At 36.2% G+C, this 15,657-nt stretch overlaps 4 protein-coding genes across 4 annotated transcripts; all 4 read left to right on the top strand.

Annotated features, from left to right (window-relative positions):
• Positions 1-117: 117 nt before the first annotated feature.
• On the top strand, positions 118-2,002 carry LOC118230519 (trace amine-associated receptor 13c-like). The gene has a single exon (XM_035423618.1). The coding sequence runs from the start codon at positions 244-246 to the stop codon at positions 1,237-1,239; it is 996 nt and encodes a 331-aa protein (XP_035279509.1). The 5' UTR covers positions 118-243; the 3' UTR covers positions 1,240-2,002.
• Positions 2,003-3,409: 1,407 nt separating this feature from the next.
• On the top strand, positions 3,410-5,794 carry LOC118230202 (trace amine-associated receptor 13c-like). Its single transcript, XM_035423015.1, has 2 exons — positions 3,410-3,719; positions 4,784-5,794. Exons 1-2 carry the CDS (start codon positions 3,410-3,412, stop codon positions 5,719-5,721), a joined length of 1,248 nt encoding a protein of 415 aa, XP_035278906.1. The 3' UTR covers positions 5,722-5,794.
• A 3,640-nt stretch (positions 5,795-9,434) lies between these two features.
• On the top strand, positions 9,435-11,662 carry LOC118230518 (trace amine-associated receptor 13c-like). Its single transcript, XM_035423617.1, has one exon. The coding sequence runs from the start codon at positions 9,562-9,564 to the stop codon at positions 10,570-10,572; it is 1,011 nt and encodes a 336-aa protein (XP_035279508.1). The 5' UTR covers positions 9,435-9,561; the 3' UTR covers positions 10,573-11,662.
• A 520-nt stretch (positions 11,663-12,182) lies between these two features.
• LOC118230517 (trace amine-associated receptor 13c-like) lies at positions 12,183-13,770 on the top strand. Its single transcript, XM_035423616.1, has one exon. It carries the CDS (start codon positions 12,282-12,284, stop codon positions 13,293-13,295), a length of 1,014 nt encoding a protein of 337 aa, XP_035279507.1. The 5' UTR covers positions 12,183-12,281; the 3' UTR covers positions 13,296-13,770.
• Positions 13,771-15,657: the final 1,887 nt, after the last annotated feature.

Genomic DNA, 15,657 nt, shown 5'->3' with positions numbered 1-15,657 from the left:
TCTGTACAATGGATTAATTAAATCTTGTGGGTTTTCATTAGCATCCAACAGAAAAAAAACAAGCCAGTGTATAAATGTGACTACAATCTGCAAAAACAAATTAGACGGACACTTTGTGACTAGCTGGCTACATTGTACTGCTTAAGTATTTTCCAGCAAGATACAATAATTCATGCTGTAATGTGATGAAATATACCAGCAAGACATTTGATTAACCTTTGAAAATAGCCAGTTTCTTCATTCATGAATTTCACAAATAATCAAGTGGAGTATGTCAATTCTTCAACTCTGTCCTGTTCAGGAGCATCACCAACACCAGCTGATGTGCCGTTGTACATGACTGTAGCAGCAGTGATTTCAGTGACAGTGTGTGGAAATCTACTTGTCATCGTCTCCATCTGCCACTTCAAGCAGCTCCACACACCAACCAACTTCCTCCTCCTCTCTCTGGCTGTGGCAGATTTTCTTGTTGGCGTAGCTGTGATGCCTTTCCACTTTGCTCTCGTGCTGAATCCAAACTGGTGCTTTGGTGCAATTTATTGCATCATTTGCGAGGTAGAGTCCTTTCACCTGACTAGCGTGTCAATTTACAATGTAGCCTTCATCGCTGTGGACCGATATTTTGCTCTAAGCAACCCTTTTCTTTACTGCACTAAAATGACAGCGAATCTGACTTTGAGGATACTGTCAATTCTTTGGTTGTGTACATTTATCTACAATGTAGTGCTTCTTTTTTCCAATATGACAGAAAATAATACATTTACTGAGTGTATTATTGCAATTAACAGAATATGGACTATTTTTGATTTTATAATAGTATTTATTGTGCCCTGCATGACAATCATAGTTATGTACCTGAAAGTGTTTGCCATTGCAAGAAGACACGCTAACAAGATAAACTGCGCCAGACAACAACATTCAAAGGGTACAAAACTTAAAAATTTTTCAATGGCGTCAGAAAGGAAAGCAGCAAAAACACTTGGAATTCTAGTGGCAGTGTTCCTGCTGTGTTTGATTCCTTTCTACATAAGTGCTTTCCTGATTGTATATATTAGGAAACCGTCCGTGTATCTTGTGTTTATGAATACCACAACTCTTATTTATCTGAATTCTACAATCAATCCTATAATTTATGCTCTATTTTATCCATGGTTTCAAAAGTCCATTAAACTCATTTTAACACTGAGAATATGTACCTCACAGTCTTCGTTAATGAACGTGCTTGTAAAGGAAACGTAAACAATGGATTTATATTAGTGTTTCCCACAATAATATAGAACTCTGACACTCATAATTAACTCCACTGTTAAAATATGATTCACTAGCATTGCTTCCATTGTTTTTTATCTCTGCTTTTCAGTGTTTCTGTATTTTAATTAGTTAGTTTAAAAGAAATCATACTTTTGATATAGTGCCCAGCGCAGTCTTATTATACTGTGTATGTCATAGTTTAGTTAAGTTTGTAATTATTTTAGGTAAGATTTCACTGACTTTCAAGGTAAATGATGTAAATTACAAACATATCTTACTCACTTTTAGGGCATTAGGGGGAAATGAAGAAGGAACACCATCAACCACTCAACCATACACTATGAATATGGTCAGTATAATGCATAGTATCACAAAAGCAAAGTGCAAAACTCGCATCTCCTTCTTTTTCACTTCTCGTGACACAAAACAAGGAGGACATAAGACAACCAAATTGATTTTGAAGTAATGGGGAAGGTACGTTTACAGCAAACTTCCAAGCAGACACCATAATAGGGCCTTTGCATAACATTTCTGCGAAGGTATCCAACATATTCATACAGACCAAAATATGTCAAGAGGTCAAATATGCTTATTGTACACAAATTTGTATGCATTTGTTAGGATTTGTTAGAATTTTAAAAAAAAGGATAAAAGTCAAGTCGACACATGCCTTTTTCTCATTTAATGTATATTGGAAAAGCATCTACAAGTGTTGTCTTTCATTTATTTCTACATTAAGCTCTGGAGTCCACCTCCCATTAGTCCTTTGGTTTTGTGGTGCTTTACGTTTGAAAACAGCTGATGTTGATCTGTTGCTTCACAGTGATGCCCAGGATTAATTTTAGTTCAACTGTTGCCTCATTATTGCAGTAATGTGTCTATTTCATTTTTATTTGAGTTTATATTTTAAGCATAACACTGCATGAGAATGTAACATATTACTAGTTTCAGTTTGAATAAAGTTTGGTCTGAAATTGTATGACTTGTTTGATCCATATAACACGTAGGATATATTTCAGAGGAAGAGGGCACCAAAGATAAAAAAATAAAGAGTGTCAATATACTGATTTTCCTTATAAGCAGAACTGTTTTCACTGTATATATTCCTATGTACAGTATTATTGTCAAAAAAACAAGATGTGTCCATTTTTGTGCCTGCAATTCTTTTCATATTAAATTATCAATATGTACAAATATATTATGGGGAGAGGCTTTTTAAATGGTGTTTAATATTTATTGAAGAAATACATTCTTGTGATGGCTGCAGAGCGAGTCACACAGACAGGTCGCTGCGCTAAGCCCAATTCACCCCATTTACCATACATTTCCAAGTACATTTATACATATCATTTAAAATAACTCGCCACACGGTTTCTGTTTTTCACAATCCTTTATTTACTTACTTTCTTCCCTTATGAATGTGCTTGCAAGGGAAACATTTTTTCATCACTATTACCATTCAATGCATAATAGTGCTTTGCACAGAGACACTCCCGTTTAGTAGGGAAAACCAAACAGTGCAATCTTTGGTTCAGGTTCAACTGTACAATCATAAATGTCAGAGAACCACTTGAATATGATTCACCAAAAATGACCCAGTTTTTTGGAATGTCCAGAAAATATGGGTCAAAGAGGCTTCTGCAGATTTACATCTATCACTGAGAAGAAATGGTACAAAAGATTCTCTGAAATTTAGTTTCTGAAGAATGAAGTCGGTGCATCACATTGAACTGGGTTTTTGAAATTCCTTTTAAATTCTTCATTATCAAGTGGCCATGTGTCCATCCTTTCATCAATTAGGCCATTGGTTTGCCTCAGTTTTTAATTTGATAAGTTAAATTATTCTGTTACTTCAGAATTGTTTGCGATATAACACATTAAGCAGAATGGGAACTGCATTAGATAGTCCAGGAAACATTGTAATCGGTAGCATTGTGCCACCTACTGGCCACGTTTTTATATTATGCATCAAGCAGAATATGTAGAGTATTGTGAAAAAGTATTTTCAGGGTGAAGCAGCTCGCCCTGTTCAAGGACAGGCATCTGCCCCAGCCCATAGAGGAAACAGAGCTTGCCCTGGATCCGCTTATCCAGCACGGCAGTCGGGCAATGACCTAAAGCAGCACAGTGAAAGGCGGTGAAAGTAAAGGCCCAGGAAATGGCGACAGCAGGTGTTTCTAAGAGTCCCTGGGCGTCTCTGGCAGTGCTAGTGTGGAAGAAGGACAGCTCCCTGAGGTTCAGCATAGACTACCGGTGGCTGAACACAGTCACTTGCAAGGGCTCGTACCCCCTCCCTCGCGTTGATGATGCACTAGTCAGCTTAGGGAGCTCAACGTGGTTCAGCTCACTCTACATCTGCAGCAGCTACTGCCAAGTCCCGCTCATGTTAGAGGCCTACTCCAAGTCAAAGTTTGCCATTGGCCGAGGACTGTGGGCGTACAACGTCATACCTCTCCAGGGATTTTCCGGCATTTAAATGTCTTCGGCTGGCCGCCAGCGTTTTATCATGCCACGTAAACGAAATTGCACAAAAAGAAATAAAATGAAATAAAACTATTGGAAATTGTCCGTACATTTATTGATACAATTTTTTCGTGAATGATAAGCTATTGCATCGCAAGTTTTTTAAAAAGTTTTAACTGTTTTCAAGTAGCTTTTCCAATACATGCAACCTTAGACACGATAACTATACAATCTGCCTAATTGCATAAAAAAGAGAGTGCTGACGATACAGCCAGCCATTCAAGTCTCCGCTATCGATGTGATTTTCAACAAAAACAAGCTATCGTAATAAAAATGTTTTTTGTCTTTATACGGCAATTGTCATTTATCGACTTTTTGAAAAATTATAAGCATTTCAAGACATACTGCAAATGCAAATATCTATTCCTGTAGAATGACCCCCTTAAAATGTGTAAATCCCTCAGTATAGCTTATATCTATATCTTATTTATATTTGAAATAATAATAATTAAATTGTTAATTATTATTGAGCACAGAGCCAAATCAAGAAAATAAAAAGCTCACTGTTGCTTGTAAGTTTCAATTACAAGCGTAAAAAAGGGGGGGGGGGGGTATCTAAAGAAATTTGTATTAATTGTTAACTAAATATTTACACTGAAATCAGCAGGTGTACATAGAAAACATCGTTCCTCTCTTGATATCTGCTTGGACTCTATCATTTGATTGCATCACACTCACTCTCAACTTCGCACTCTCCTCACACAAACATCTGTACAATGGATTAATTAAATCTTGTGGGTTTTCATTAGCATCCAACAGAAAAAAACAAGCCAGTGTATAAATGTGACTACAATCTGCAAAAACAAATTAGACGGACACTTTGTGACTAGCTGGCTACATTGTACTGCTTGAGTATTTTCCAGCAAAGATACAATAATTCATGCTGTAATGTGATGAAATATACCAGCAAGACATTTGATTAACCTTTGAAAATAGCCAGTTTCTTCATTCATGAATTTCACAAATAATCAAGTGGAGTATGTCAATTCTTCAACTCTGTCCTGTTCAGGAGCATCACCAACACCAGCTGATGCGCCGTTGTACATGACTGTAGCAGCAGTGATTTCAGTGACAGTGTGTGGAAATCTACTTGTCATAGTGTCCATCTGCCACTTCAAGCAGCTCCACACACCAACCAACTTCCTCCTCCTCTCTCTGGCTGTGGCAGACTTTCTTGTTGGCATAGCTGTGATGCCTTTCCACTTTGCTCTCTTGCTGAATCCAAACTGGTGCTTTGGTGCAATTTATTGCATCATTTGCAACGTAGCGTCCTTTCACCTGACTTGCGTGTCAATTTACAATGTAGCCTTCATCGCTGTGGACCGATATTTTGCTCTAAGCAACCCTTTTCTTTACTGCACTAAAATGACAGCGAATCTGACTTTGAGGATACTGTCCATTCTTTGGTTGTGTACATTTACCTACAATGTAGTGCTTCTTTTTTCCAATATGACAGAAAATAATAATTTTTCTGAGTGTATTATTTCAATTAACAAAATATGGACTATTTTTGACTTTATAATAGTATTTATTGTGCCCTGCATGACAATCATAGTTATGTACCTGAAGGTGTTTGCCATTGCAAGAAGACACGCTAACAAGATAAACTGCGCCAGACAACAGCATTCAAAGGGTACGAAACTTAAAAATTTTTCAATGGCGTCAGAAAGGAAAGCAGCAAAAACACTTGGAATTCTAGTGGCAGTGTTCCTGCTGTGTTTGATTCCTTTCTACATAAGTGCTTTCCTGATTGTATATATTAGGAAACCGTCCGTGTATTATGTGTTTATGAATACCACAACTCTTATTTATCTGAATTCTACAATCAATCCTATAATTTATGCTCTATTTTATCCATGGTTTCAAAAGTCCATTAAACTCATTTTAACACTGAGAATATGTACCTCACAGTCTTCGTTAATGAACGTGCTTGTAAAGGAAACGTAAACAATGGATTTATATTAGTGTTTCCCACAATAATATAGAAATCTGACACTCATAATTAACTCCACTGTTAAAATATGATTCACTAGCATTGCTTCCATTGTTTTTTATCTCTGCTTTTCAGTGTTTCTGTATTTTAATTAGTTAGTTTAAAAGAAATCATACTTTTGATATAGTGCCCAGTGCAGTCTTATTATACTGTATATGTCATAGTTTAGTTAAGTTTGTAATTATTTTAGGTAAGATTTCACTGACTTTCAAGGTAAATTATGTAAATTACAAACATATCTTACTCACTTTTAGGGCATTAGGGGGAAATGAAGAAGGAACACCATCAACCACTCAACCATACACTATGAATATGGTCAGTATAATGCATAGTATCACAAAAGCAAAGTGCAAAACTCGCATCGCCTTCTTTTTCACTTCTCGTGACACAAAACAAGGAGGACATAAGACAACCAAATTGATTTTGAAGTAATGGGGAAGGTACGTTTACAGCAAACTTCCAAGCAGACACCATAATAGGGCCTTTGCATAACATTTCTGCAAAGGTATCCAACATATTCATACAGACCAAAATATGTCAAGAGGTCAAATATGCTTATTGTACACAAATTTGTATGCATTTGTTAGGATTTGTTAGAATTTTTAAAAAAAGAATAAAAGTCAAGTCGACACATGCCTTTTTCTCATTTAATGTATATTGGAAAAGCATCTACAAGTGTTGTCTTTCATTTATTTCTACATTAAGCTCTGGAGTCCACCACCCATTAGTCCTTTGGTTTTGTGGTGCTTTACCTTTTGAAAACAGCTGATGTTGATCTGTTGCTTCACAGTGATGCCCAGGATTAATTTTAGTTCAACTGTTGCCTCATTATTGCAGTAATGTGTCTATTTCATTTTTATTTGAGTTTATATTTTAAGCATAACACTGCATGAGAATGTAACATATTACTAGTTTCAGTTTGAATAAAGTTTGGTCTGAAATTGTATGACTTGTTTGATCCATATAACACGTAGGATATATTTCAGAGGAAGAGGGCACCAAAGATAAAAAAAATAAAGAGTGTCAATATACTGATTTTCCTTATAAGCAGAACTGTTTTCACTGTACATATTCCTATGTACAGTATTATTGTCAAAAAAACAAGATGTGTCCATTTTTGTGCCTGCAATTCTTTTCATATTAAATTATCAATATGTACAAATATATTATGGGGAGAGGCTTTTTAAATGGTGTTTAATATTTACTGAAGAAATACATTCTTGTGATGGCTGCAGAGCGAGTCACACAGACAGGTCGCTGCGCTAAGCCCAATTCACCCCATTTACCATACATTTATACATATCATTTAAAATAACTCGCCACACGGTTTCTGTTTTTCACAATCTTTATTTACTTTCGTTTTATTAAGTGAGTGCACGCACTTAGTTTAACGTTAAGTTTAACATAATGTAATTGTACCGCGGTTGTTTGTATTACCTGCTTTTAAGTTTCATTCCTGCAGACGGGTCCGCCGCAAAAGGGGTCGCGAGCGGAAACAAGGAACATTTATTTGGTTCCTAGTGGGAGGGCTGATCAGTCCACTGCATCCATGGCCTGAGGGGACCACAGGACCCACGGTCATGTTAAAATTATTATTAAAATGTATTCATGTTCTTCTTTTAAAATTATTAGTCAACAAATTCAATACACATATTAACTATTATATGTATATTTTGTTGTCATTCCTCAAATACCTGTAATAGCTATTATACATATTTATGTCCCTTTTTTTCTGTATTTTGGTGCTGGCCACCATTATATAAATGAGTATTTTGGGCCCCTTGGTCTGTCTTGTTTTGGGGTGCCGTGGTGCGAGTCTGTTAAGCTAAAAGGTTCCATAATTGCTAATCTGCTGTATTTTAGATCTCTGTATTTTAAGAGGCAAGAGCAGAGCTAGAGAGATTTTGTTATTTGAGCATTTCATACTTCTTTTGTTTTTTTTTTCTTGTTTTTTTTTACATGTTGGTTTTTTCCCTTGTTGGTTTGAGACATTTTTTTGTGGTCAACCTGTGATGGGAACAATAAACCCCTAACTTTTGCACCGCTACTTCTGTCTCTGCGCCCTTCTCTGGTACGTCCATTACAACTCTATTCATCAACATGTTTGACTTTTTAAGTTAGTTCAGTGTTTAATGTTAAATGTGCTCAGCTAATTTTCTTGCTGCATGGACATAGCCTCACCTTCTGGCTGCTCCAATGATTAATGCGTGTTTATTGAAAAAGATACACAAAACCTCTGGAATCAGAAAGTGTACTGTTCATAGAAAGCCCCTTCCTCTCTTCAGACTCCCTTGGAATATCATTATGGAATTACATCACTCCTCAAACAATTCTCTGTACAATAGATATGGGGACCTATAGCAACCACAAAAAACAGTAACACAACTGTATAAATATGGCTCTACAGTAAGCAACAACAAATGAAGAACTCTTCAAGACCTTACATACACATTTTAAGCTTGACGTCATTTCTTAACTTCTGTGACTACAGGACATTTGATCGATCAGTGAAACTGCAACTTTTTTCCATTTTATAAATCTCACAGGAGAATCGTGAAAGCAGTCACTTGCAAGGGCTCGTACCCCCTCCCTCGCGTTGATGATGCACTAGTCAGCTTAGGGAGCTCAACGTGGTTCAGCTCACTCTACATCTGCAGCAGCTACTGCCAAGTCCCGCTCATGTTAGAGGCCTACTCCAAGACAAAGTTTGGCAGAGGACTGTGGGCGTACAACGTCATACCTCTCCAGGGATTTTCCGGCATTTAAATGCCTTCGGCTGGCCGCCAGTGTTTTATCATGCCACGTAAACGAAATTGCACAAAAAGAAATAAAATAAAATAAAACTATTGGAAATTGTCCGTACATTTATTGATACAATTTTTTCATGAATGATAAGCTATTGCATCGCAAGTTTTTTTTAAAGTTTTAACTGTTTTCAAGTAGCTTTTCCAATACATGCAACCTTAGACACGATAACTATACAATCTGCTTAATTGCATAAAAAAGAGAGTGCTGACGATACAGCCAGCCATTCAAGTCTCCGCTATCGATGTGATTTTCAACAAAAACCAGCTATCTTAATAAAAATGATTTTTGTCTTTATACGGCAATTGTCATTTATCGACTTTTTGAAAAATGATAAGCATTTCAAGACATACTGCAAATGCAAATATCTATTCCTGTAGAATGACCCCCTTAAAATGTGTAAATCCCTCAGTATAGATTATATCTCCCCTCCCCCCCACCAATTCTGGCCTATAGTAACACGTATTTATATTTGAAATAATAATAATTAAATTGTTAATTATTATTGAGCACAGAGCCAAATCAAGAAAATAAAAAGCTCACTGTTGCTTGTAAGTTTCAATTACAAGCGTAAAAAAGGGGGGGGGGGGTATCTAAAGAAATTTGTATTAATTGTTAACTAAATATTTACACTGAAATCAGCAGGTGTACATAGAAAACATCGTTCCTCTCTTGATATCTGCTTGGATTCTATCATTTGATTGCATCACTCTCACTCAACTTCGCACTCTCCTCACACAAACATCTGTACAATGGATTAATTAAATCTTGTGGGTTTTCATTAGCATCCAACAGAAAAAAAAACAAGCCAGTGTATAAATGTGACTACAATCTGCAAAAACAAATTAGACGGACACTTTGTGACTAGCTGGCTACATTGTACTGCTTGAGGATTTTCCAGCAAAGATACAATAATTCATGCCGTAATGTGATGAAATATACCAGCAAGACATTTGATTAACCTTTGAAAATAGGCAGTTTCTTCATTCATGAATTTCACAAATAATCAAGTGGAGTGTGTCAATTCTTCAACTCTGTCCTGTTCAGGAGCATCACCAACACCAGCTGATGTGCCGTTGTACATGACTGTAGCAGCAGTGATTTCAGTGACAGTGTGTGGAAATCTACTTGTCATAGTCTCCATCTGCCACTTCAAGCAGCTCCACACACCAACCAACTTCCTCCTCCTCTCTCTTGCTGTGGCGGACTTTCTTGTTGGCGTAGCTGTGATGCCTTTCCACTTTGCTCTCTTGCTGAATCCAAACTGGTGCTTTGGTGCAATTTATTGCACCATTTGCAACGTAGCGTCCTTTCACCTGACTTGCGTGTCAATTTACAATGTAGCCTTCATCGCTGTGGACCGATATTTTGCTCTAAGCAACCCTTTTCTTTACTGCACTAAAATGACAGCGAATCTGACTTTGAGGATACTGTCCATTCTTTGGTTGTGTACATTTATCTACAATGTAGTGCTTCTTTATTCCAATGGAAATATTTCTGATATGACAGAAAATGTTAAATGTGCTGAGTGTATTATTACAATTAACAAAATATGGACTATTTTTGACTTTATAATAGTATTTATTGTGCCCTGCATGACAATCATAATTATGTACCTGAAAGTGTTTGCCATTGCAAGAAGACACGCTAACAAGATAAACTGCGCCAGACAACAGCATTCAAAGGGTACGAAACTTAAAAATTTTTCAATGGCGTCAGAAAGGAAAGCAGCAAAAACACTTGGAATTCTAGTGGCAGTGTTCCTGCTGTGTTTGATTCCTTTCTACATAAGTGCTTTCCTGATTGTATATATTAGGAAACCGTCCGCATATCTTGTGGTTCTGAATACCACAACTCTTATATATCTCAATTCTACAATCAATCCTATAATTTATGCTCTATTTTATCCATGGTTTCAAAAGTCCATTAAACTCATTTTAACACTGAGAATATGTACCTCACAGTCTTCGTTAATGAACGTGCTTGTAAAGGAAACGTAAACAATGGATTTATATTAGTGTTTCCCACAATAATATAGAACTCTGACACTCATAATTAACTCCACTGTTAAAATATGATTCACTAGCATTGCTTCCATTGTTTTTTATCTCTGCTTTTCAGTGTTTCTGTATTTTAATTAGTTAGTTTAAAAGAAATCATACTTTTGATATAGTGCCCAGCGCAGTCTTATTATACTGTGTATGTCATAGTTTAGTTAAGTTTGTAATTATTTTAGGTAAGATTTCACTGACTTTCAAGGTAAATGATGTAAATTACAAACATATCTTACTCACTTTTAGGGCATTAAGGGGAAATGAAGAAGGAACACCATCAACCACTCAACCATACACTATGAATATGGTCAGTATAATGCATAGTATCACAAAAGCAAAGTGCAAAACTCGCATCTCCTTCTTTTTCACTTCTCGTGACACAAAACAAGGAGGACATAAGACAACCAAATTGATTTTGAAGTAATGGGGAAGGTACGTTTACAGCAAACTTCCAAGCAGACACCATAATAGGGCCTTTGCATAACATTTCTGCGAAGGTATCCAACATATTCATACAGACCAAAATATGTCAAGAGGTCAAATACGCTTTTTGCACACAAATTTGTATGCATTTGTTAGGATTTGTTAGAATTTTTAAAAAAAGGATAAAAGTCAAGTCGACGCATGCCTTTTTCTCATTTAATATATATTGGAAAAGCATCTACAAGTGTTGTCTTTCATTTATTTCTACATTAAGCTCTGGAGTCCACCTCCCATTAGTCCTTTGGTTTTGTGGTGCTTTACCTTTTGAAAACAGCTGATGTTGATCTGTTGCTTCACAGTGATGCCCAGGATTAATTTTAGTTCAACTGTTGCCTCATTTTTGCAGTAATGTGTCTATTTCATTTTTATTTGAGTTTATATTTTAAGCATAACACTGCATGAGAATGTAACATATTACTAGTTTCAGTTTGAATAAAGTTTGGTCTGAAATTGTATGACTTGTTTGATCCGTATAACACGTAGGATATATTTCAGAGGAAGAGGGCACCAAAGATAAAAAAATAAAGAGTGTCAATATACTCATTTTCCTTATAAGCAGAACTGTTTTCACTGTATATATTCCTATGTACAGTATTAGGGTCAAAAAAACAAGATGTGTCCATTTTTGTGCCTGCAATTCTTTTCATATTAAATTATCAATATGTACAAATATATTATGGGGAGAGGCTTTTTAAATGGTGTTTAATATTTATTGAAGAAATACATTCTATTCATCAACATGTTTGACTTTTTAAGTTAGTTCAGTGTTTAATGTTAAATGTGCTCAGCTAATTTTCTTGCTGCATGGACATAGCCTCACCTTCTGGCTGCTCCAATGATTAATGCTTGTTTATTGAAAAAGATACACAAAACCTCTGAAATCAGAAAGTGTACTGTTCATAGAAAGCCCCTTCCTCTCTTCAGACTCCCTTGGAACATCATTATGGAATTACATCACTCCTCAAACAATTCCCTGTACAATAGATATGGGGACCTATAGCAACCACAAAAAACAGTAACACAACTGTATAAATATGGCTCTACAGTAAGCAACAACAAATGAAGAACTCTTCAAGACCTTACATACACATTTTAAGCTTGACGTCATTTCTTAACTTCTGTGACTACAGGACATTTGATCGATCAGTGAAACTGCAACTTTTTTCCATTTTATGAATCTCACAGGAGTTCACCAAGGGGAATCATGTGTCCATTCTTTAAACTCATCTTGTTTAAGCGAACCATCAACACAAACTGATGTGCTCGTGTATGTATCTGTAATAGCAGCTATCTTTTTGGCAGTGTGTGGAAACCTTCTAGTGATCATTTCCATCTGTCATTTCAAGCAGCTCCACACGCCAACCAACTTCCTAATCCTCTCTCTGGCGGTGGCGGACTGTCTAGTCGGATTAATTATACTGCCGTTTGAATTTAATATCTTCTTTCTACACCGGTGCTTTGGGGCAATGTACTGCAACATTGGTTACATTGCAAGTTTTCACCTGACGTGTGTGTCCATCTATAATGTAGCTTTTATTGCTATGGACCGATATTTTGCTATAAGCAACCCTTTTCTTTACTGCACTAAAATGAATGTTAATATAACACTGAAGACGATGTCAACTCTCTGGTTGTGCTCATTCATTTACAATGTATTGCTTCTTCATTTCAGTGAAGGTCTAACTGATCTGAAAGAAAATATTACATGTATGAATTGTTTTGTTTCAGTTAATTCTATATGGACCATTGTTGATTTTGCAGTGGTATTCTTTCTGCCATGCATGACTATTGTCATTTTATACATTAAAATTTTTAATGTTGCAAAAAAACACACAAATAAAATCAGGTGTGTCAGAAAACACTATTCAAATAGAACAAAAAATAACGATCTTTCTGCGGCATCCGAGAGGAAAGCAGGAAGAACTGTCGGAATTCTGGTGTCAGTGTTCTTACTCTGCGTCGTGCCATATTACACCTGTGCTTTCCTTGATGAGTACATGAGGACACCATCTGCATATACTGCCCTTTTGTGTATGTCAATTCTACTATATGTAAATTCTTCTCTCAATCCAATCATTTATGCTTTATTCTATCCATGGTTTCAAAAGTCTATTAAAATCATTGTAACACTTAGGATATGTCATTCAGAGTCTTCCCTTATGAATGTGCTTGCAAGGGAAACATAGTTTTTAATTCTGCTGTACAAATAAGATTCAACAACATGTTTCATGGATTTGGATGTCTATGTTTTTCATTGTTTTTGTATTTTATTGTTTTTGCAATAAGCCTGCAGAGTTCCTTATTGCAGATGTAACAGATCCTATTAATTAATGTGTTACCTTCATGTTATTGCAATGTGAGTATCTTTTGAGGTTTTGTCATTAAAAGTGAAACATTTCTTTGAATGAAAATCATTTTCACCACTTAGTAATGAATACAATGCTTAGGTTTCTTTTTTACTCTCTGTGAAAGGATTTTTAAACTTTTACAGCCAAGCAGCTAGATCATGAAAATAATGGCACAGCCTTTAGCTAGTTACAAACCAACATTGAGTTGGAATTCACTGTAGGTAGATAGCTTGGCATTTAAAACTGGGAAGAAAATATAGAAAGGCAAAAAAAGGTTTTTAAAAACGTCTGTAATTCACGGCTGTAAATCAGATATGCACAATAAAATGTTGTTTACTGGATCCCAGGTACTTATATGACTTATAGTGGATAGGTTATACCATGGAAGGCCTGTATAGGGTTGAGCTATTACAGGCAATATCGTACAGTAATTGGTATTATTGTGCCACCTACTGGGAACTTTTATGTACTGCATAAAGAAGAATTTGAGTAGTAAAAGAGTCAATATGTCTCTGACTTGGCATGGTGCATTGGTTCAAGTTTTCAGTTTCATTCACAGGTAAAAAGGGAGAAGGTTTTGGAACCCAGTTTATATTGTGCTGTCTTGAAAGTGCAGTTACTGTAAACTGGAGGTACATGACATGTCTTCTGCTCAGTCGAACAACACAGCAAAGTCCAAAGTGTAACACAGTGTTCACAGTGAAATTGTAAAATATCAATACAATATATAGTAACAGGAAATATGTTATGGATAAAGGATCATGAAATCACCAGCCTGTCTGTCACATACCCATAGGAAGACAGAAAATGACAACAACAACAAAAATACACAAACTGTCTAAAAGAATTACAGGGAAAACTGGAGAGAATTAATGACACTGTATCTCCATGTTGCAACATTACGCTATGCTTGTGGTTTCCCTGATACTGGGAAACACAAAAGTGTGACACACCGCCATCCTTAGAGTAATGTACTGACGTTACCTTCAGCACAACACAATCTGGGTTACAACCATTACTGCTGCTTCTGCACTATTCAGACGTTACAGACCGAGATCTACAGTAGCCTATGCCGATCAAACAAACCACCAATCCAGCTCGCCCTCCGCTCGCGCTCATGCTAAGTTCATTCTTTTAAATATATTACCCTATGCTATTATTGCACCTTCACTGACCTCTTCTGGTAGATCACGGAGTAATGAATGTCTACACTTTCCACATCCATATTGATGTCATTTAGAACATTGTCAGTTTCTCCCAGTAATACAATTCTGCCACCTGATAATTTCACGAGTCTGGAACTTCGTTGGAACTGTTCGCTATCTGCAAACTCGTACAAACGAACGTAGGACGAGAGCAGAATATTGGACCTGTAGCTTTTTCATTGTTTCTCTTTATTTTGCGGGCTAGTTGGCCAGGTATGTCCCGGAAATCTGCAGTAGTGAAAGTGGTAGTACGTTAGGTCATAAATTTCAAACAACTCAATGGCGCATTGACAACCAAATTATATATTTATCTTTTATAGAATTTTAAATTGATATTAGCCAATGTGGGAGAATGGATGCCTTTATAGTTCGACCAAGAACCAGACTAATTGATAAAACGGTAATAATAATAATAATAATAATAATAGTAATAATAATAATAATACATTTTAAATGGGTAGCTAGTGTTGATGAAAAGGGAGCTGACGGAAAACCGTTTAGTTTGTGGTATTTAAAAAAACTCAAGGAACCGGGCGCATGGGCTCTCATTTGCATCCAGCATAAAACGACTATGACTAATGCACAAGCACCATGTGTGTACATGCATGGCACCACCCCACATGTGAACCTGATATAGCATAGCCTGAAAAGAGTGGTGAAGCCAATTTTCATGGATACATGCAAAAGCACTTTATTCCAATAAATGTACTTTGTGTTACTTCATCCTTGTGTTTTCCTTTTTTATCAAGGGTCATTTAGAAAACATTTTATACAATGTAGCAAAAAGGTTTTTATTCTATCACATTTAGATCACAACAAATACACATGCACACAATATGTGGCCATTTTAAAATGAAGGAATGGGCGTATCTGAATATTTCACACCCATAAACTTGCTCTGGGGTAAAGTATCATACACAGTAGGCTTATATATTACTGCTGCTACTACTACTACTACTAATAATAATAATAATAATAATCATAATAATAATCTC

The sequence above is a fragment of the Anguilla anguilla genome, chromosome 6 (genome assembly GCF_013347855.1).
Source record: "Anguilla anguilla isolate fAngAng1 chromosome 6, fAngAng1.pri, whole genome shotgun sequence".
In the NCBI taxonomy this organism is placed as follows: Eukaryota; Metazoa; Chordata; class Actinopteri; order Anguilliformes; family Anguillidae; genus Anguilla; species Anguilla anguilla.
This window is presented reverse-complemented; position numbering and strand designations above follow the sequence as displayed.

Coding starts and splice junctions, on each gene's coding strand:
- LOC118230519 (XM_035423618.1), top strand. CDS start 244: ATGAATTTCACAAATAATCAAGTGGAGTATGTCAATTCTTCAACTCTG.
- LOC118230517 (XM_035423616.1), top strand. CDS start 12,282: ATGAATCTCACAGGAGTTCACCAAGGGGAATCATGTGTCCATTCTTTA.
- LOC118230202 (XM_035423015.1), top strand. CDS start 3,410: ATGGCGACAGCAGGTGTTTCTAAGAGTCCCTGGGCGTCTCTGGCAGTG. Junction 3,720..4,783: donor ACCTCTCCAGGGATTTTCCG/GCATTTAAATGT, acceptor TGTCCTGTTCAG/GAGCATCACCAACACCAGCT.
- LOC118230518 (XM_035423617.1), top strand. CDS start 9,562: ATGAATTTCACAAATAATCAAGTGGAGTGTGTCAATTCTTCAACTCTG.